Raw genomic sequence first — 20,640 nt, forward strand, 5'->3', positions numbered from 1 at the left:
ACACCCATCTACTACCTAACCTACATAAGTCAAAGTCTGGGTTTGTTAATAAGAATGACAAAATCCCACTGATCAAAAGAAAAAGGAAGATTTCAATTGAAAGCTTAATGAGTTGAGAATTTTTATGCTATGGTTTTCCAAGCAGTTTAAGTCAGCATAAATCAGCACTGAAATGTCCATCTAACCTCTCAACCCATCGACACCTTCCTTTCTTTGACCTTGTGTTTCAGCATTAACAGGGATCAAGAAACCATTCTGGATGGAAAAAAAGTCCGTTAAGTTTTATCCCAGATTCATTCTCTGATCCCATTTGCTATGAGGCTGCACATAGTCTTGAGCTAGTATAAGAGCATAGCACAGGGACAAACTTAACCCACTGAAAGTAAAGAAAGCATAATATTGCTGCTTTCAGCAGCATGCTAGCTTCCCTCTGATCATGAAACTACGGCATTAATGTGTGCTAGAGAATAAAACAAAGCAATTTCTTTTAAAAGTCTGTAAGTGCTTTAAACTGAAAAGATGCCAACATCAAGTCTTATTTAGTTTAGCACTGACTACATATTTTTGAAAACATTCAGCGAGCATGTATCTGAAAATAAGATATGAGGAAATAAAAAGTCAACTTCATTCTACTGCTTTCTTGCATGAATACAATTTCGATTATTTTGATTATTTTCATTATTATTTTCATTATTATTATAATTCGCTTCAATAATATAATTATGAAATAATATAATGAACATGTATTATTTTCATTGGCATGTACCAAGGTATAAACATGTCTGTTAGGTAGCGAACCTAATATACCTACCTGGCTCAATAGCAGCAGATATGAAAGACTGGGCTTCCCTTACTCTCTTCATCACTTCTTCCAGTTCTTTGGCAGCAGCTTGTGGCGTCATTTCAGGAGGCTTCACTATTGCATTGTTGGAGTGATTTATTCTAAATTAGGGAAAAAAGCCTTTAACCCACAAACGCTTTAAAAGGAAAAATGAAAAATAAGAAAGGAAAATACCTTAACTCCCACATATAACTGAAAACTCTAAAGTTCAAGCAAAACTACAGATTTTTCCTAACACTCATTTATGCCATGTCTAAATATCTAAAATGTCTGGCTTTTACTGCTTTCAAATCTTAGAGCTTTTAAATAAGTGAGGCACAACACTTTTGTATTATTCTATATAAATACAGATTAAAGTCTAGAAATCTATTTCTCTATTTTAGATAAAATCTCTAAGGCCTACTGATTGCATAGACAACATATATAAAGTTTAATTAGTACCAAGGACTTTGCAGATTCTCTCGCTGTTATAGCTTTCACTACTTTAAGATTAAATGTAATTATATTTTACTCTATGCCACCCAGATTCTTCTTAGAGAAAGTCATGCCCAACCTTGAAATCGGAGTTTATAAAAGTGTTCCAGTTTGCTAACAGGTCCTTATATTGAATAAATATTAATCACAGCAGTTTATTGCAGATCAAAATCATAAACATATAAGGATACTAAGAAACCTCTCATTCAATATTCACATTGGTAATTAATTTCTTACTTCAGTGGCCTGTCTCCAAACATAACTCCATTAAAGGCAAGAGCTCGTGGTACAGAATTTTGGTCTGCAAATTCCACAAAAGCAAACCGTGTTGGTTGTGTCTCATCACCTGCCATTCGCACAAATTTGACTTCTCCAACTTGTTTAAAGAATTCAAGCAGTTGATCTGCTGTTGTAGTCTAGAAAGAGACGAAGAGCTCAGCTGAAGTAAAACATATAATGAAAACCACTTATCCAACATAACAGATAATCTAAGAGCTATATAGGTTTTGGAAAGACATCACACCATTATTACATGGGCAGCATGAATTTGGTAATGTTACACTTCAGGAAATACAGATACTATTTTTTTCTTCCATTAACCTAAAGAATATACTATAATTTAAGACAGTACAACCACAAGCCCTCAAGTAAAACCCTGAAGATCTATATTTAGGTTACGAATACACTTGCACAGGATATTGCACTTTTCAGGCAACTAATTTGAAATAATTGATGAGGGAATTCTTTATACACCTACATCCAAGCTATTTCTGGTACTGGTTGTGATTTTTGATCAATAGAAACAACAACAAACAAACAAAAAAAACAAAACCAGAACAACTTTAAGTCAACTTTTAATCTGTTTCTCCAGTAACTTACAACTAGTTTTATTTTTTTGTGATTGATAATACTCTAGTACATACTTCAGCAGTCAAATAAACACCAAAATCAAATACTTAAATTGCCATCAGTCAAAAACAATTATTTTTTCAATTAATTAAATAAAAAATCGCTGGAAAAAAAATAATCTCTGACAGTCCTAGCTTTCCTGTCAGAAACTCACAGAATGACTGAGATTGGAAGGGACCTCTGAAGATCATCTGGTCCAACCCCCCTGCCAAGCAGGATCAACTACAGCACATTGCGCAGGACAGTATCTAGGAGGGTTCTGAATATCTCCAAAGGAGGAGACTCCACACCTCTCTGGGTAACCAGAGTCTAAATCTATCCTCTTTTAGTTTAAGACCATTACCCCTTGTCCTATTCATTATCTACCCAAGAAAAGAGTCCTTCTCAATCCTTTTTATAAGAACCCTTTAAGTTTTGAAAGGCTGCAATGAGGTCTCCCTGGAGCCTTCTCTTCTCCAGGCTGAACAGCCCCAGCTCTCTCAGCCTTTCTTCATAGGCGAGATGCTCCAGTCCTCTGATCATCGTTGTAGCCCTTCTCTGGACTTGTTCTAACAGATGCACATCTTTCATGTGCTGGGGGCCCAAGACCTGGACGCAGTATTCCAGGTGGGGCCTCATGACAGCAGAGTAGAGGGGCACAATCACCTCCCTTGACCTGCTGGTCACACCTCTTTTGATGCAGCCCAGGATGCAGTTGGCCTTCTGGGCTGCAAGCACACACTGCTGGCTCATGTTGAGCCTTTTGTCCACCAGAACCCCCGAGTCTCTCTCCACAGGGCTGCTCTCAATGAATTCTTCTCCCAGTCTGTACCCATGCCTGGGATTGCCGTGACCCAGGTGCAGTACCTTGCACTTGGCCTTGCTCATAATATAGAATCATATCATAGAATCGTTAAGGTTGGAAAAGACCTTCAAGATCATCCGCTCCAACCATCACCCTACTACCAATGTCACCCATTAAACCATGTCCATAAGTACCATGTACAAACTCTCCTTAAACATCCCCGTGTGGGTATTTAAGGTGACTCCACCACCTCCCTGGGCAACCCATTCCAATGCCTGACTACTCTTTCTGAGAAGAAAGGTCTCCTAATTTAAAAACTAAAGCTCCCCTGGCTCAACTTGAGGCCATTCCCTCTAGTCCTATCACTGGTTACCTGTGAGAAGAGGCCGATCCCCAGCTCCCCACAACTTCCTTTCAGGTAGATGTAGAGAGTAATAAGGTCTCCCCTGAGCCTCCTCTTCTCCGGACTAAACAATCCCAGTTCCCTCAGCGGCTCCTCATAGGACTTGTGTTCCAGGCCCCTCATCAGCTTCGTAGCCCTTCTCTGGACAAATTCCAGGTCCTTCTTATAGCGAGGGGCCCAAAACTGAACACAGTACTCGAGGTGTGGCCTCAACAGAGCAGAATACAAGGGAACAATCACCTCCCTGGTCCTGCTGGTTACACTATTCCTGATACAAGCCAGGATGCCGTTGGCTTTCTTGGCCACCTGGGCACACTGCTGGCTCATGTTCAGGTGAGCAATCAGCACCCCCAGATCCTTTTCCTTTGCACAGCTTTCCATCCACTCTGCTCCAAGCCTGTAGCGCTGCATGGAGTTGTTGTGACCAAAGTACAGGACCCAGCACTTAGCCATGTTGAACTTCATCGCGTTGGCCTCTGCCCATCGACCCATCCTGTCCAGGTCCCTCTGCAGGGCCTTCCTACCCTCCGCAGATCGACACTTCCCCCCAACTTGGTGTTGTAAGGAATGGTCCAGCAATTCGTGCCACTAAGGGATTTGAAGGATTAACATTGAGGCCTGGGTTTAGGTGATAAGAGAACAAAGGGATTTCTTCAGAGAAAAACTGCTGACTCTGCACGGACGTGCAGTAACTTCTGACATCCGGCCAAGAGACCACCAGATAAGGAGGAAGAATATGAGCCTCCCTGTCCGAGCGGCCCCCGAGAGACTAACAGAGACTGATAAGCAGGCGCACCTGGGAGGACTTCGGATTCGGGAAACCAATTATAATAACCCTGCCTCTTTTAGAAGTAGTAATGAATATGTATTAGCCTAGAAGCATAAAAATCAGCCATCTTACGTAACGGGTGTGCGCCTTGGTGGAGCAGAGACTCCCGGCGCACCCAGCGCTGTTTGCTTGCCTCTATTCGTTTAATAAATTGTAAACTTTGATTGTAATCCTATTTGGGACTCAGTCATTTATAACAGTGTCATCTGCAAACTTCCTGAGGGTGCACTCAATTCCCTCATCCAAGTCATCAATAAAGATATTCAAGAGGATGGGCCCCAACACCGACCCCTGGGGAACACCACTCGTGACCGGTTGCCAGCTGGATTTCACTCCATTCACCACCACTCTCTGGGCCCAGACATCCAGCCAGTTTTTAACCCAGCAAAGAGTGTACGTGTCCAAGCCATGGGCTGCCAGCATTTCAAGGAGAATACTATGGGAGACTGTGTCAAAGGCTTTGCTGAATTCTAGGTAGACTACATCAACAGCCTTTCCCTCATCCACCAGGCGGGTCACCCGGTCATGGAAGGAGATGAGGTTGGTCAGGCAGGACTTGCCTTTCATGAACCCATGCTGACTGGGCCTGATCCCCTGGTTGTCGTGCACATGCTGTGTGATTGCATTCAAGATGACCTGTTCCATCACCTTTCCTGGCACCGAGGTCAGGCTGACAGGTCTGTAGTTCACCGGGTCCTCCTTATGACCTTCCTTTTAGATGGGTGACATATTAGCAAGTTTCCAGTCATACGGGACCTCTCCGGATGACCATGACCACTGATAGGTGATGGAAAGCGGCCCAGCAATCACATCCGCCAACTCCTTCAGCACCCTCGGGTTGATCCCATCTGGCCCCATGGACTTGTGACAGTCCAGGTGGAGCAGCAGGTCTCTAACTGTTTCCACCTGAACTGTGGGGTTTTCTTCTGCACCCTGTTCCAGACGACTTCCAGGTCGGGAGGCTGAGTACCCTGAGGATAAGTGGTCTGGCTAGTAAAGACAGACATAAAGAAGGCATTGAGAATCTCTTTCTTTTCCTTATCCTCAGTAGTCAGGTATCCCCGTGTCCAGTAAAGGACAGAGATTCTCCTTGGCCCTCCTCGTGCCGTTAATATATTTGTAGAAACATTTTTTGTTATCCTTAACCATAGTGGCCAGGTTAAGCTCGTGCTGGGCTTTGGCCTTCCTGATTTTTTCTCTGCATATGCTGGCATCTTCCTTTTACTCTCCCTAAGTTGTCTGCCCCTTCTTCCACCAGACATAAACTCTCTTTTTCTGCTGAAGACTCAGCCAAAGTTCCCTGTCCAGCAACGCTCATCTTCTTCCCCACCGACTCATCTTACAGCACAAAGGGACAGCCTGCTCCTGCACCTTTAAGACTTCCTTCTTGAGGAGCACCCAGCCTTCCTGGACCCCTCTACCCTTCAGGACTGACATCCAAGGGACCCTCCCTACCAGTGTCCTGAACAATTCAGTCTTCCCTCTGGAAGTCCAAGGTAGCAGTTTTACTGACGGCCCTCCTGACTTCACTAATAGAGAACTCTACCATTTCGTGGTCACTCTACCCAAGACAGTTCTCTACCACCACATCTCCCAGCAGTCCTTCTGTGTTCGTGAACAGCAGGTCTAGTAAGTCACCCCCCCGGTAGGCTCACTTACCAGCTGAGGCAGGAAGCTGTCTTCCATGCACTCCAAGAACCTTCTAGACTGCTTCCTCAGGGCTGCATTTTATTTCCAGCATATGTCTGAGAAGTTGAAGTCCCCCATGAGAACAAGCACTGGCGATTGAGCGAATTCCGCCAGCTGCTTACAGAATGCCTCATCCATCTCTTCATCCTGATTTGGCGGTCTATAACAGACCCCACCAGGATGTCCACTTTGTTGGCCTTCCCCCGATCCTTATCCACAGGGACTCTACCTTATCATTGCTAACCCCGAGCTCAACAGCATCGAAACACTCTCTAATATAGAGAGCCACACCACCACCCCTCCTTTGTTGCCCGTCCCTTCTGAAGAGCTTGCAGCCATCCATTGCAGCACTCCAGTCATGGGAGCGGCCCCACTATGTTTCAGTGATGGCAACTAGGACATAGTTTGCCTGCCTCACAATGGCTTCCAGTTCCTCCTGTTTGTTGCCCATGCTGCATGCATTAGTGTAGATGCACTTCAGTTGCACCACTGCCCTCACCCCCAACCCTGGGACTGCTCCCCAAGGCTCATCTCTATCGAGCCTCATATCCTCCCCATCTCCCTTCATACCTAGTTTAAAGCCCTCTCAATGAGCCCTGGCAGCTCCTGGGCTAGAATCCCTTTCCCCCTTTGAGACAGGTGGGACCCACTGCCAGCCATCAGGCCAGGTGCCAAGTAAACCTCCCCATGATAAAAAAAAAAAAAAAAAATCCTGTGACAGCACCAGCCTCTCAGCCATGTATTGATCATCTGGGTCTTCCAGGTCCACTCAGTGTCCTTCCCTGCCACTGAGAGGATAAAGGGAAACACCACCTGTGCTCCCAGTCCATCCACTAACCACCCCAGTCCCCTGAAGTCCCTTTTGATAGCCAAAAAAGGCAAAAATAGGCAAAAAAGGTCAGGAAGTTTCCTGGTAATGTCCCTGACCCAGGCCCCAGGGAGGCAGCAGACTTCCCTACGGGTAGGGTCTGGCTGACACATAGGGCCCTCTGATCCCCTCAGAAGGGAGTCACCTATGACCATTACCCTTCTTTCCTTCTTGGTGGAGGCAGTCTTGAAGCATTAATTTGACTTTCCCCCACATCCTCACCACCCTGTCCCTCGAGCTCCAGGGCCTCAAACCTATTGTGTAAGGGCACCTGGGAAGGTGAGGCAGGTAGGGTAGGGAGGGGGCTCGCCTGCAACGCCAAACAGGGACCTGTTTCCATTCCTCTCCATCTCTTAGGTCCCCTCCCACTGCCCAACAGCAACAGGGCAGAGGGTCTATCACTATTTGGGGTGTGTCACCCTGGTGCCTTTCTCTCAGGCACGGCAGGGAGTGACTCCGCCAGTCTAACTCCTGCTCACACTCCCTGATAGTCCTTAATCACTCCACCTCCTCGAGCTTTGCCACCAGGCTGATCAGATCCTCCACCTGCTCACATCTCACACAGCCAGTATCTCTGTCACCCTCCGTTGGTAGCAACAGGCTCAGGCACTCCCTGCAGATGGAGACATGAACAGCCGCATCTTTGGGCATCGTTTTTTTTTTTTTTTCCCCTTTCTTAAATATGCTCTCACAGAGGCGCAACCAACATCGCTTATTGGCTCGGCTCTAGTCAGCAGTGGGGCCCTTACCTAACATAGGGCAGCTTCTAGATTCTTCTCACAGAAGCCACCCCTACGCCCCACAGCTACCAAAACCTTGCCACGTAAACCCACTACAACATTGCCTCCAGGAGGATCTTTTCCATGATCTTGCCAGGCACAGAGGTGAGGCTCACTGGTCTGTAGGTCCCTGGGTCCTCCTTTCTACCTTTTTTTAAAAATGGGAGTGATGTTTCCATTTTTCCAGTCACTGGGTGTGATGGACAATAAGAATGTTTGTTCGTTATTTTGCTACATTAAGAAGGGAACAAAGGGAGTTGCTCAAGGTTGGAATGCTGAGACATCCCCCAGAAACAGGATATCTCAGATACATGGCTAAGAGAACATTGTGTAAATAGTGGGTTGCTAAACCGATAACGTACTCCCCTGTCTTGAGGACTAACATAACCAAATAAGGAAGAGAGAGAGGGATGACTGCCTTCATCTGTGCGACCACCAGAAGGACAGAGACAACTCCCTAGCAACAACTGATGCAGCCGCGTAGAAGAAAGCCACGTAACCCCGGAAGAGCCTGATGATAAAAGGGGACTGCAAAAGGGGGAAGTTGTGCGCCGTTTGGAGGAGCATGAGCTCCCCGGCCACCCAGCGCTGTTTTGCTTGCTGATCGCTTACTCAATAAATTGATTGACTTAATTCAAATTCTCTCTGACTAAGAGTAATTTATAACAAATTTGGTGCCGTGACTCGGATAAAGGCAATTTGATTGGGAAGACTCATCGAAGGGGGCGCCCCACCGATTTCGGTGGCCTTCGCCGGGATTATTCCCATTCGAAACCTTTACCGACGAACCCTAAATTCGGGCAGCAAGCAAATAAAGCCGGCAAAACCCCTAGGTAATCTTTGCGCACGAAGGCCGAACGAAGACCCACGGGGTGGGTAAGTATAGGCCGGTGATCCGTTCGGATAGGGTTGGTGATCCCGGAGTGCGCCTGTGTGAGACGTCCAATTGCGGACGAAGCGAGTGCGGACCCCTCAGTAGTGCGGTTCCCACGTCCCGCGAGGGACTGGGCCACGACCAGGGGGAAGCAGCTGTGTGTGTGTGTGTGAAGGTGCTCCAGAAGATGGGACAGAAGAAGAGTAAGCCTTCTGGTCCCATGGGTGGGGGAATGCCTAGTGTTAGGTTGCCCCCTATTCCCCCGGAAAGCCCGCTGGGGTTAATGATTAAGAATTGGAGTGATTCCCCTTCTAGGCGGGGAAAGAATAAAGTAAAAATGATTCATTATTGTGTTGAAGTCTGGGGAGGTAAGCAAATTCGAGGTGACAACCTTTATTGGCCCATATTTGGATCATTTGAAGACTGGGTTTGCTAAGCCTTAAACGTTTATGTAAACATAAAGGAACCATTTTGTCTAGAGGAGAGCAAATATGCGAGCTTTTGGATTGGCTCGGGGAATCGAGTTAACTTGTACCCTTTAAAAGAAAAAGGAGGGGAGGAAAAACGTAAGAAAAAGAACCGGGAATTGGAGGTCCCGACAACACCACCTCCTTATATCGTGCCCACAGCCCCTCCAGGGCCTTCTAACTCACAGTCCTCAGGGGAATCGGACAGTGAGGCTGATCCAATTATCCAGGGACCAGTAACTAGAAGCCGAACGAGAAGACAAAAATCTGAGAGTGTGGGGGGGGGCTTTATCCATTGAGAGAAATATCTATGGGAGGCCCGCAACCTGAAATGGGATATGTGGCAGTCCCCATTAATTCCGGGGATGTCCACGATTTTAAAAAAAGAAATGGGGAATTTATTGGAAGACCCTCTTGGGGTAGCGGAACGAGTAGATCAATTCCTGGGGCCCAATGTGTATACTTGGGAGGAGGTGCAATCCATATTGGGGATTTTATTTACCTCGGAAGAGAGGGGAATGATTAGGAGAGCGGGGATGCGAATCTGGGATCAACAGCACCAACAAGGCCCAGCTGCAGATATTAAATGGCCACTGCAGAGACCTAATTGGAATAATCAGGACCTCGAACACCGTGGTCACATGCAAGATTTAAGAACTATTATTATACAAGGAATTAGGGAATCAGTCCCGAGAGATCAGAACATCAACAAAGCTTTTAGCGAACAACAGAAAAAGGATGAAACCCCGACGGAATGGCTAGAGAGGCTGCGTAAAAGCCTGCAGCTATATTCAGGGGTGGACCCGGGGACTCCTGTGGGAGAGGCCCTGCTGAAAACTCAATTCGTAGCGAAATCCTGGATGGATATTAGGAAGAAATTAGAGAAGATAGAAGATTGGCAGGATCGGGGTCTGGAGGGGGTCATCGGAGGCCAGTGGGAGAAGACAGACCGACTGACCGGAGACCGAGGGATATGACCTGTTTTTATTGTAATAAGAAGGGTCACATGAAAAGGGAATGCCGACAGAGGATGGAAGACGAAAGGATGTTTAAGGAAGATTAGGGGTGTCAGGGGCTCTATTTGCTGGGGACCCAGAAAAAGACTGAGCCCTTGATAAAATTAAAAGTAGGTCCCCAGCGAGAGGAAGTGGAGTTTCTTATAGATACAGGTGCTGAAAAATCTACTGTCCAAGTTCTGCCTCGGGGGTGTAAAATATCGAAGGAGAAGGTACAGGTAATTGGAGCAAAAGGGGAACCGTTTGGGGTCCCCGTTATAAAAGAAGTGCTAATTGAATCACATTCGAAACTGGGAATAGGGTCTTTACTTTTAGTACCTGAGGCAGATTATAATTTGCTAGGTAGGGACTTGATAATAGAATTAGGTACAAGTCTGGAAGTAGTAGATAAGGAATTGAAGGTTAAATTGTGCCCTCTGAGAGTAGAGGATGAGCAAGATATAAATCTGGAAGTTTGGTATACCCCAGAAAGTGTAGGGAGATTAGATATTACACCTTTCAAGGTAACTATAACCGACCCAGGTGTGCCAATACGAATTAAACAATACCCCCTGTCTGAGGAAGGCAGACGAGGGTTAAAAACCTGAGATCGAAAGATTGCTACAGCAGGGGTTGTTAGAACCCTGTATGTCCCCCTTTAATACTCCGATTTTGCCAGTGAAGAAAAAAGATGGTAAATATCAATTGGTTCACGATGTAAGAGAAATTAATAAGAGAACAGTAACTAGATTTCCAGTGGTAGCCAACCCCCATACCCTGCTAAGTCATTTACATCCAGACGATCGATGGTATAGTGTGATAGATTTGAAGGATGCGTTGTGGGTGTGCCCCTTGGAAGAAACGAGCAGAGACTATTTTGCTTTCGACTGAGAAGATCCGGATACCCACTGAAAACAACAATTGCGGTGGACAGTACTTCCCCAGGGGTTTACCGAATCCCCCAATTTATTTGGACAAGCATTAGAACGAATTCTGCAAGATTATGACAGGGTTCTAATTAAAACATGGAAGGAAACGTCTTTAACGCCACAATGGGAAGGCCCCTATGTTGTTTTACTTACTACAGAGACGGCTATCTGGACAGCTGAGAGGGGGTGGACGCATGCCAGTCGTGTGAAAGGACCGATCCAGAAAAGCGAATGGAAAGTGGTCGCAGGCCCTGATGACTTAAAGCTCACGTTGAAACGAACCCGATAAATATAATTTGACTGTCTATGTATCGTAAAAAGAGGAAGTGGGGACCTTGATCGGAGAAAGGTTGTGGTTACAGGGAAAAATCCCCTGAAGAACACTACTGCTGCCGAGAAGAACCTGCACCTTGTAGTTCGCTGCAACCGAACTGACAAGCAAGGCAGAGAGTGAAACGGTGGGGAATTACGTGGTCAGGTAAAGAACTCTGAAAGATGGGCCCTAGCCACTTTTTGCGATACATAGTAATGGGTGCGATAGTCTCCACTGTCTCTGGGTCTGCGCACCCTCACAAACCCTTTAAATGGAGCCTGATTAGATGGGAAGATCACCACGTTATTCAGCAGATAACCACTACTGGAGGCCCTAGCTTCAATGTCTCACTATGTGATCTGGTGACGTGGGGCCACGACGGGACAAGCATGTGTTCTAATCGATCGATAGAAAATGTTACACAATTAGACAAAGGGGAATGGTTAATACCAGCGAATAACACTAGATGGGTCTGTTCATCGATGGGTGTTACTCTTTGCTTATCACTCAAGCTTTTTAATATATCTAAAGATTTCTGTGTACAGGTAATAATTGTACCAAGAATTCTGTACCATTCTGAGGAATATGTGTATACACAACACACGGTAGCGGATTATCACTTAATTCAAAAAAAAAAAAAAAAAAAAAAAAGAGAACCAATTACGGCTGTGACCCTGGCTACGTTGATAATTTTGGGAGGTACCGGGGTGGGTACTGGAGTTGCCTCTTTGGTTAGACAAAGCCAGGAGTTTACCTCCCTATGTGTGGCTGTAGATGAAGATCTAACTCGGATTGAACGATCCATTACTGCCTTAGAAAAGTCTGTAAGGTCATTATCGGAGGTTGTCTTACAAAATTGCAGAGGGATAGATCTGGTATTTTTACAACAAGGTGTGCAGCCTTAAAAGAAGAGTGTTGTGTATATGCAGACCACACTGGGGTAGTACGAGATACAATGGCAAAACTTAGGGAAGGACTGGAAAAGAGAAAACGAGAAAATGAAGCCAGACAGAATTGGTACGAATCTTGGTTTAATTATTCACCTTGGCTTACAACCTTACTATCAACAATAGCAGGACCTCTACTGATGTTAGTGCTAGGGTTAACCTTTGGACCATGCATTTTTAATAAGGTAATCACAATTGTAAAAAGCCGTTTAGAGGCAGTGCATTTGATGCTTATCCGTGCTAAATATGAGCCTGTAAATACAGACGAGGACGCAGAAACTTTAATGCTCAGCCACCAGGCATACATAGAATTAATGAACAAAATAAGCAACTAAAAGAAAAAGGAGGGATTGTGATGGACAATAAGAATGTTTGTTCGTTATTTTGCTACATTAAGAAGGGAACAAAGGGAGTTGCTCAAGGTTGGAATGCTGAGACATCCCCCAGAAACAGGATATCTCAGATACATGGCTAAGAGAACATTGTGTAAATAGTGGGTTGCTAAACCGATAACGTACTCCCCTGTCTTGAGGACTAACATAACCAAATAAGGAAGAGAGAGAGGGATGACTGCCTTCATCTGTGCGACCACCAGAAGGACAGAGACGACTCCCTAGCAACAACTGACGCAGCCGCGTAGAAGAAAGCCACGTAACCCCGGAAGAGCCTGATGATAAAAGGGGACTGCAAAAGGGGGAAGTTGTGCGCCGTTTGGAGGAGCATGAGCTCCCCGGCCACCCAGCGCTGTTTTGCTTGCTGATCGCTTACTCAATAAATTGATTGACTTAATTCAAATTCTCTCTGACTAAGAGTAATTTATAACACTGGGGACTTCGTCTAACTGCCATGATTTTTCTAATATGATGGAGAGCGGCTTGGCAGCTACGTCAACCAATTCCCTCAGGACCCTGGAATGCATATCATATTTGAAGAAGCCCTTCTTATTGTCCTTGACATCCTTGCCAGATCTAATTCCAAATGGGCCTTGGCCTTCCATGTCACATCCCTGCCTACTCTGACAGTGTCTCTATATTCCTCCCAAGTGTCCTGTCCCTTTTTCCCCATGCTGTAAACTTCCTTCTTCTGTCTGAGTTTTGCCAGGAGCTCCTTGCTCATCCAAGCAGGTCTCCTGCCCCCTTTGCTTGCCTTCTTACTCATAGGAATGCACTGATCTTGAGCTTGGAGGAAGTGATGCTTGAATATTGACCAGCTGTCTTGGACCCCTCCTTCCTTCCAGGGCCCTAACCCATGGAATTCTTCCAAGCAGATCCCTGAAGAGGACAAAGTTTGCTCTCCTGAATTCCAGGGTCACAATCCTACTTTTTGCCCTGCTTCCTCCTCACAAGATCCTGAACTCAATCACCTCATGGTCACTGCAGCCAAGGCTGCCTCTGACCCTCACATCTCTAACTAGTCCTTCCTCATTCGTTAATACAAGGTCCAGCAGCACACCTCTCCTTGTTGGCTTCTCCATCACCTGTGTTAAAGAGTTGTCATCAATGCACTGCAGGAACCTCCTGGACTGTTTGTGCCTAGCTGTGTGGTCTTCCCAGCAGATATCATGGTGCTTGAAGTCCCCCAGGAGAACCAGGGCTTGTGACCGAGAGGCTACTTGGAGCTGTTTGAAGAAGGCTTCATATACCTCCTCTTTCTGATGAGGTGGCCTGTAGCAAACACCCACAACAGTGAAAGCCATGGAAGCCTGACCTTTAATCCTTACCCATAAGCTCTCAACTCGCTCTTCATCTACCCCTAGGCACAGCTCCACACATTCCAATTGCTCTCTCACATAAAGAGCAACTCCACTACCTTCTCCTCCTGGTTGGTCTTCTCTAAAAAGCATGTAGCCCTCCATGACAGCATTACACTCGTGTGAGCTATCTTACTACGTCTCTGTGATTACAATGAGACCATAGCCTTTGAGTTTTGAGTTATTTGTGTGTGGTCACAAGATATTTATGAAACTCAAAGATATTTATGCTTATTTTGCAAATTTCCACTACGAAAAATCATTAACCTTTTGCCATAGCTAATTTCTTGTATGTCAGAAGGTAAATTCCTTCTTACTGTACTTAAGGAACTGCACGCTGTTATGCGAGACAGCTACTATGATCTCACAACTTCTGAGACACTGCTCAGCTAACACAACCCAGATGGATATTTCATCAACGCACACAATTACATGCATGTTTCTTGAATTCAAGTAGAGTATGATTTCTCTGGTATCTTGCTAGAATGAATTCCACAGCCTAGACTGAAATTACTGTCACAGGAACATTCAAAATATCACTAGTAAACAATAAGAACCTTTCTTTTTTTTGTTTAAATTCCTATTGACATAAATTAACGGAAGTTCACAGAATCACAAAATCGTCTAGATTGGAAGAGACCTCCAAGATCACCTAGTCCAACCTCTGACCTAACACTAACAAGTCCTCCACTAAACCATATCACTAAGCTCAACATCTAAACGTCTTTTAAAGACCTCCAGGGATGGTCACTCAACCACTTCCCTGGGCAGCCCATTCCAATGCCTAACAAACCTTTCGGTAAAGAAGTTCTTCCTAATATCCAACCTAAACCTCCCCTGGCGCAACTTTAGCCCATTCCCCCTCGTCCTGTCACCAGGCACGTGGGAGAATAGACCAACCCCCACCTCTCTACAGCCTCCTTTAAGGTACCTATAGAGAGCGATGAGGTCGCCCCTGAGCCTCCTCTTCTCCAGGCTGAACAACCCCAGCTCCCTCAGCCGCTCCTCGTAAGACTTGTTCTCCAGACCCCTCACCAGCTTCGTTGCCCTTCTCTGGACTCGCTCGAGCACCTCCATGTCCTTCCTGTAGCGAGGGGCCCAAAACTGAACACAGTACTCGAGGTGCGGCCTCACCAGAGCCGAGTACAGGGGGACAATCACTTCCCTAGACCTGCTGGCCACACTGTTTCTGATACAAGCCAGGATGCTGTTGGCCTTCTTGGCCACCTGAGCACACTGCTGGCTCATATTCAGCTGACTATCAACCAATACTCCCAGGTCCTTCTCTGCCAGGCAGCTTTCCAGCCACTCATCTCCCAGCCTGTAGCTCTGCTTGGGGTTGTTGCGCCCCAGGTGCAGGACCCGGCTCCTGGCCTTGTTGAACTTCATACAGTTGGCCTCAGCCCATCGGTCCAGCCTATCCAGATCCTCCTGCAGAGCCTTCCTACCCTCGAGCAGATCGACACACGCACCTAACTTGGTGTCATCTGCGAACTTGCTGAGGGTGCACTCGATCCCCTCATCCAGATCATTGATAAAGATATTAAAGAGGACTGGCCCCAGCACTGAGCCCTGGGGGACTCCGCTAGTGACCGGCCTCCAACTGGATTTAACTCCATTCACCAGGACTCTTTGGGCCCAGCTATCCAGCCAGTTTTTAACCCAACGAAGCGTATGCTAGTCCAAGCCATGAGCAGCCAGTTTCTTCAGGAGAATGCTGTGGGAAACGGTGTCAAAAGCCTTACTGAAATCAAGGTAGACCACATCCACAGCCTTTCCCTCATCCACTAAGCGTGTCACTTTGTCATAGAAGGAGATCAGGTTCGTCAAGCAGGACCTGCCTTTCATAAACCCATGCTGACTGGGCCTGATCGCCTGGTTGCCCTGCAAGTGCCGTGTGATGACACTCAAGATAATCTGCTCCATGAGCTTCCCTGGCACTGAGGTCAAACTAACAGGCCTATAGTTCCCCGGGTCTACCCTCCGGCCCTTCTTGTAGATGGGCGTCACAGGCATCTTAACACTTAAGATTGTAATTTATGAGTTATAATTCTACATCCTCCATTACTATTTCCAACCAAAAAAATGCTACCTGTGAATTCAAGTTTCCAACGTAGACTGTTCTCCTGATTTCATCAATTTTGGATGGATCCACATTCCCCATAATTGGTGGCTGTGGTATTTCTCCCAGTGCTGTAATGTTAGGGTCCAATGATGCTGCTGATATTGCCCCCAAACTGCCAAGTGAAACACTGAGCTGGAAAACAAACAAACAAAAAAAAAGTATGCACAGGAGGAATATACTTCACTTGTTAATACTTATTTTCCTTGTGCCTTTCTGTAAAAGTCAATTCAATGAACGTAGGCAATATTTTAAACTGCATGATCCCAGTTGAGTAATTATTTCTTTTAAGAATAAAAATCTACCAAAAATAACCATATATAGTTAAGATTTTCTGTATGCTTTTGTAGTGGTTTAATCCAGCCAGCAGCTAAGAACCACACAGATGTTTTCTCACACTATCCACCCTCAATTTTCCCGGAGGCTGGTACATGATAGGGGATGTGATACACCCACTCAATACCATGTTCTTTGGCCCAAGTGTCTATAAGGTTGTTTCGGAAATGAGTCCCATTGTCCGACTCAATTCTTTCTGGGGTGCCATGTCGCCATAGGACTTGCTTTTCAAGGCCCAGGATAGTGTTCTGGGTGGTGGCATGGGGCACAGGATATGTTTCCAGCCATCCGGTGGTTGCTTCCACCATTGTAACTACATGGCGCTTGCCGTTGCGGGTTTGAGGGAGTGTGATGTAATCAGTCTGCCAGGCCTCCCCATATTTAAATTTCAGCCATCGTCCTCCATACCAGAGAGGCTTTCACTGCTTGCCTTGCTTGATTGCAGCACAGGTTTCACAATCATGAATAGCCTGTGCTATAGTGTCCATGGTCAGGTCCACCCCTCGGTCACGAGCCCATCTATACGTTGCATCTCTACCTTGATGGCCTGAGGTGTCATGGGCCCATTGAGTTATAAATAATTTGCCCTTCTGTTGCCAGTCCAGGTCCACCTGAGCCACTTCAATCTTAGCAGCCCGATATACCTGCTGGTTGTTTTGATGTTCTTCAGTGGCCCAATTCTAAGGCGTTAGAAATCTTCAGCAAGACACCAGTAACTTTTTTATTTTTGTTACATTAAAAAAAACAAACTACTCAGCTTTGCCTTGAAATCATCCTTTCATTATTCAACAGAAAAGGTCAGATAGCTTGACTTCCTTTTTTATAGTCTAAAATTCACAAATAATTTATTAAAGATTTTATATAAAAACAAAGCAAATATACCTTGGAAGGTTAGTTTAGAAACAAATGTCTCTAAATAACACAAGTATACTTGATTAGAAACAATTATGAAGTGGAAGCACAAGTAAGCACATTTTGGTCTATGAAGTGCCTGAACTATCACTTCCCAAGTCAATGAGAGCAATATCGCCTATTTCAAGAGAGGAAAAAAAGCCATCATTCTTGTGAACCAAAAGTGATTTTCAAATCCACGCAATTTCTCTTATACAACGACCATTATGAACCATAAACAGAATTAACATCAAAACATCTAATTGGTGATTTTGATCCCACTGTTTCATTATTTGTACGCTCTAAAACAGGTGTTGGAGGACAAGCTTCAAAAAGGATGCTGACCTATATGTGCAGATTTATTAAATATTGCTTTAACCAAGTTTTATTCTGCAACTTCTTTTTTACGAAAGGAAGGAAAGAAGGAAGATACTAAACATTAATTTCTTTTAGGATGCTGATGAATAGCTGTTAAGAATATAAAAGTGGAAATATTGTTTCTAGTAATGGAGACAAAAGAATAATTTAAGGACAGATTTGGGACACTCTGCACATGCACATCTTGCAGTCTACCCTCAGAAGAGGCACCACAGCTAAATCTTCACTGATTTAGCATATAAGAGGACAACATCCATGGATCAGATAGTTGTTGTTCTCTGAACACAGAAAAGGCTATTGAGTATAGAAGAAACCAGAAATCAAATAGCAACTGAATTTTACTTACTGTAGTCAAAGGAGTCGGTGTAGGTATAGGAAGCAACCCTGCACCAGGCATCAGGCTTGTCATAGCAGGAGCAGGTGCCAATAGAGAAAGGGCTTTGGCTTCATCTGGGATTTTACCTGAAGAAGCAATTGAAAGCGTTATACGGTGTTGGAACACTACACAGATTTTCTACACGCTCTTTCTATGATTTTACAATTACCCTTACATTTAAAAAGGTTCATTCTTATTTATTACCTGTCTATGAGATCCTTACAAAGAAAGTAGTAAGAACAAAAGCAAGGAATAAGTTTTTCCTTTTACCTTGCTCTACTTGGAAAAACAGAAGTGAGCAAAACTTCAAAGACTAGCAATCTCATTAATGGATTATTTTAAAAACTGAACAATGCACACAGTCATTTAACACTTTGAACTGTGGGTCACCTGTACTGGAAACTTAATGTTCATGAACCAAACGATATCAAGCATGGACAATTTCCCAGGGCGGTGTTTTCACGGTGATCGAAAGTTGTTTTACACATGACAACCATTCATGTTGGCTGCATCACTAATAGCACACAGAACATCAGATACAGAAAAGAATATCAGTTTTTAAAGTTTAATCCCCAGAAATGGCAAATAACCAAATCAGTAAAAGAAGAGAGGGGGGGAAGAAGAAGAAAAAAAAGTATTTGCTATCTGAAATTTGTGCCGACCCCCCCCCCCCCCCCCCCCCCCCAAATCTGGTGTTACCTATCTCTGATATAAAAATAAAATAAAAAACTACTGTGATTCTACACAATAAATACTACAAGTGAAGTTGGGAAGGGCAGAAAAATTTAGATTTTTACTGTCTTACATTCTAGGTCACCTCAACTTATCTGAAACTTTGATGCAAGCTGCAAATTTACTGAGATTGAAGAAAATCATAACCGATCAGCTAAGCAAGCTATATTTTCCTAAAATATGTATTTACTACAATTTCAAACAGATTATATTCTCCCTGTCATGCTAACAGTTTAAGTAATATCTTATCTGAACTAAACGCAGGTTTAATTCAGTTACAATTAGACTGCTAAATTAACCCCCCAAAATCTTCAAAAATTAAAAGATACAATAGTTAAGCCATTTCTTAAATGTACATATTAAATTTGAAATGCAAAGGGATTTAAACTAGTACAAACACTTGAAAAGTTCTAATTATACTAGGTATCAATCATCTTTTCAAAATTGTTGGTGTAACTATAGATGACACCTAACTGAACCCTCTGGTATTACCCCATGCACTTAAATAAAGTAAATACTTTTATTTAAATGTTGTTTTAAAAGTCAAGATATCTACAAAGAATGTGCCAGTGTCTTTTACTGCTTTGGTTAGAACTGTGTATTTTAACTACAAACCCCTAACTTTAGGGATTTTAAAAGAATATATTAGTATTCTTATCAAAAACAAAATACTGGAGAATTTTCAAAACTGTTCAATTTTAGCTATACAAGTTCCAATAAACTCCACAGGAATCATACTACTTAAAAAAAAAAAAAAAAGGAAAAAAAAGTGTTGCAAGCCAGTACTGCAGGTCTGCAGCAAGGATTGAGTTACAATAGGATGCGACCAAAGGACAAAACAAGTCTAAATTAAAATTATTTATTTATTATTATTTATTAAACAATTAAAAATATTTAAGAAATATGCAGCATGGGTGGAATAGAAGAGAAAAAACAGTACCCATTTTTTTCTCACGCCTCCGATTTACATTTACTTATGTTTTGAGGCACCTTGCTCCTTAACATGTAACAAACCACTTTATTTTGCTATCTAAAGCAGAAAGATGGGAAAATTATTAGCTCTTAAAATTAACTGTGCAATAATGTCTTCCAGGACTTTTTAAAACCATGCACAAATCTGAGTCATCATCTCAATGTTGAGCACTCTTTACAGGTCTAATTTTGAAGTCAGGCATTCAATGATAGGTGTACCTGATTTGCCCGACTGCTCATGAGAATGAGGTACTCTGCATCTAACTAAATAACCTTCCAAATATACGCTTCCAGTAACTGTGCATGCAAATTAGGCATACAATAATATACCAGTACTTCCAAAAAAAATCAAAATAATTGTTTTCAAACAAATGATGAACTAGACCATTAACTATTGGACCTTTATTCTGAACAGCCAGCATCTTGCAATTAACTGTATACTCATGCAGGTTTCCACAGGACCAACAGACAGCTCAAGTAAATCCAGTGACAGAAATGGTTCCTAAAATTGTGCGACTGCATTCTAATTTAGATCCTTGGTCAGTCATGTACATAAACATATGCCTAATTTAAGTATGCACTTACATACAGCCAGTTAATACACACTTAACCAGATAAACTTAACAGATTAAGGTATTTAGCCTTTTTACATAAATAGGAATTGAGTTAAGCACATAACTAAACAATGAGTTAAGTTCAGAAATGTACTTAAATGACAAACCTAAACTTTAAGAATATAGCCCATCTTACTGAATAACCGGAATTATTAATTTGCTCAAATGTTGCTTAAGGAATACGCTAAGCACTTCCATATTCAATAGTCAACTATTATAGCAGTTCAAAGAATGAAGAACATACATATCTAAATTATATGTTAGCAGCATTGTTTCCAGGATATTTTGGTCTCTCAACAACGTAATGCTTTGTTTTAAGTACAAAATCCCAATGGTGAGTTCCATGCCACAAACAAAGATGTCCTCAT

The 20,640-nt window shown here is 43.8% G+C and overlaps 1 protein-coding gene and 1 long non-coding RNA gene across 3 annotated transcripts in view; one reads left to right on the top strand and one right to left on the bottom strand.

Moving 5' to 3' along the window:
* LOC121062918 (splicing regulatory glutamine/lysine-rich protein 1-like) overlaps window positions 1-20,640 on the bottom strand; it is a 50,509-nt gene that overhangs the window by 19,791 nt on the left and 10,078 nt on the right. For both annotated transcript variants that reach the window (XM_040543217.1, XM_040543219.1), the window contains 4 exons: window positions 17,925-18,040; window positions 15,944-16,108; window positions 1,553-1,731; window positions 812-942 (listed from right to left, as the gene is read on the bottom strand). In XM_040543217.1, the coding sequence (XP_040399151.1) occupies window positions 812-942; window positions 1,553-1,731; window positions 15,944-16,108; window positions 17,925-18,040 (591 nt within the window). The remainder of the gene's footprint in view (window positions 1-811; window positions 943-1,552; window positions 1,732-15,943; window positions 16,109-17,924; window positions 18,041-20,640) is intronic.
* LOC121062925 lies at window positions 8,131-11,324 on the top strand. Its single transcript, XR_005815738.1, has 2 exons — window positions 8,131-8,452; window positions 11,000-11,324. It is a non-coding gene; the product is annotated as an uncharacterized LOC121062925 (long non-coding RNA).

The sequence above is a fragment of the Cygnus olor genome, assembly GCF_009769625.2.
Source record: "Cygnus olor isolate bCygOlo1 chromosome W unlocalized genomic scaffold, bCygOlo1.pri.v2 SUPER_W2, whole genome shotgun sequence".
NCBI lineage: Eukaryota > Metazoa > Chordata > Aves > Anseriformes > Anatidae > Cygnus > Cygnus olor.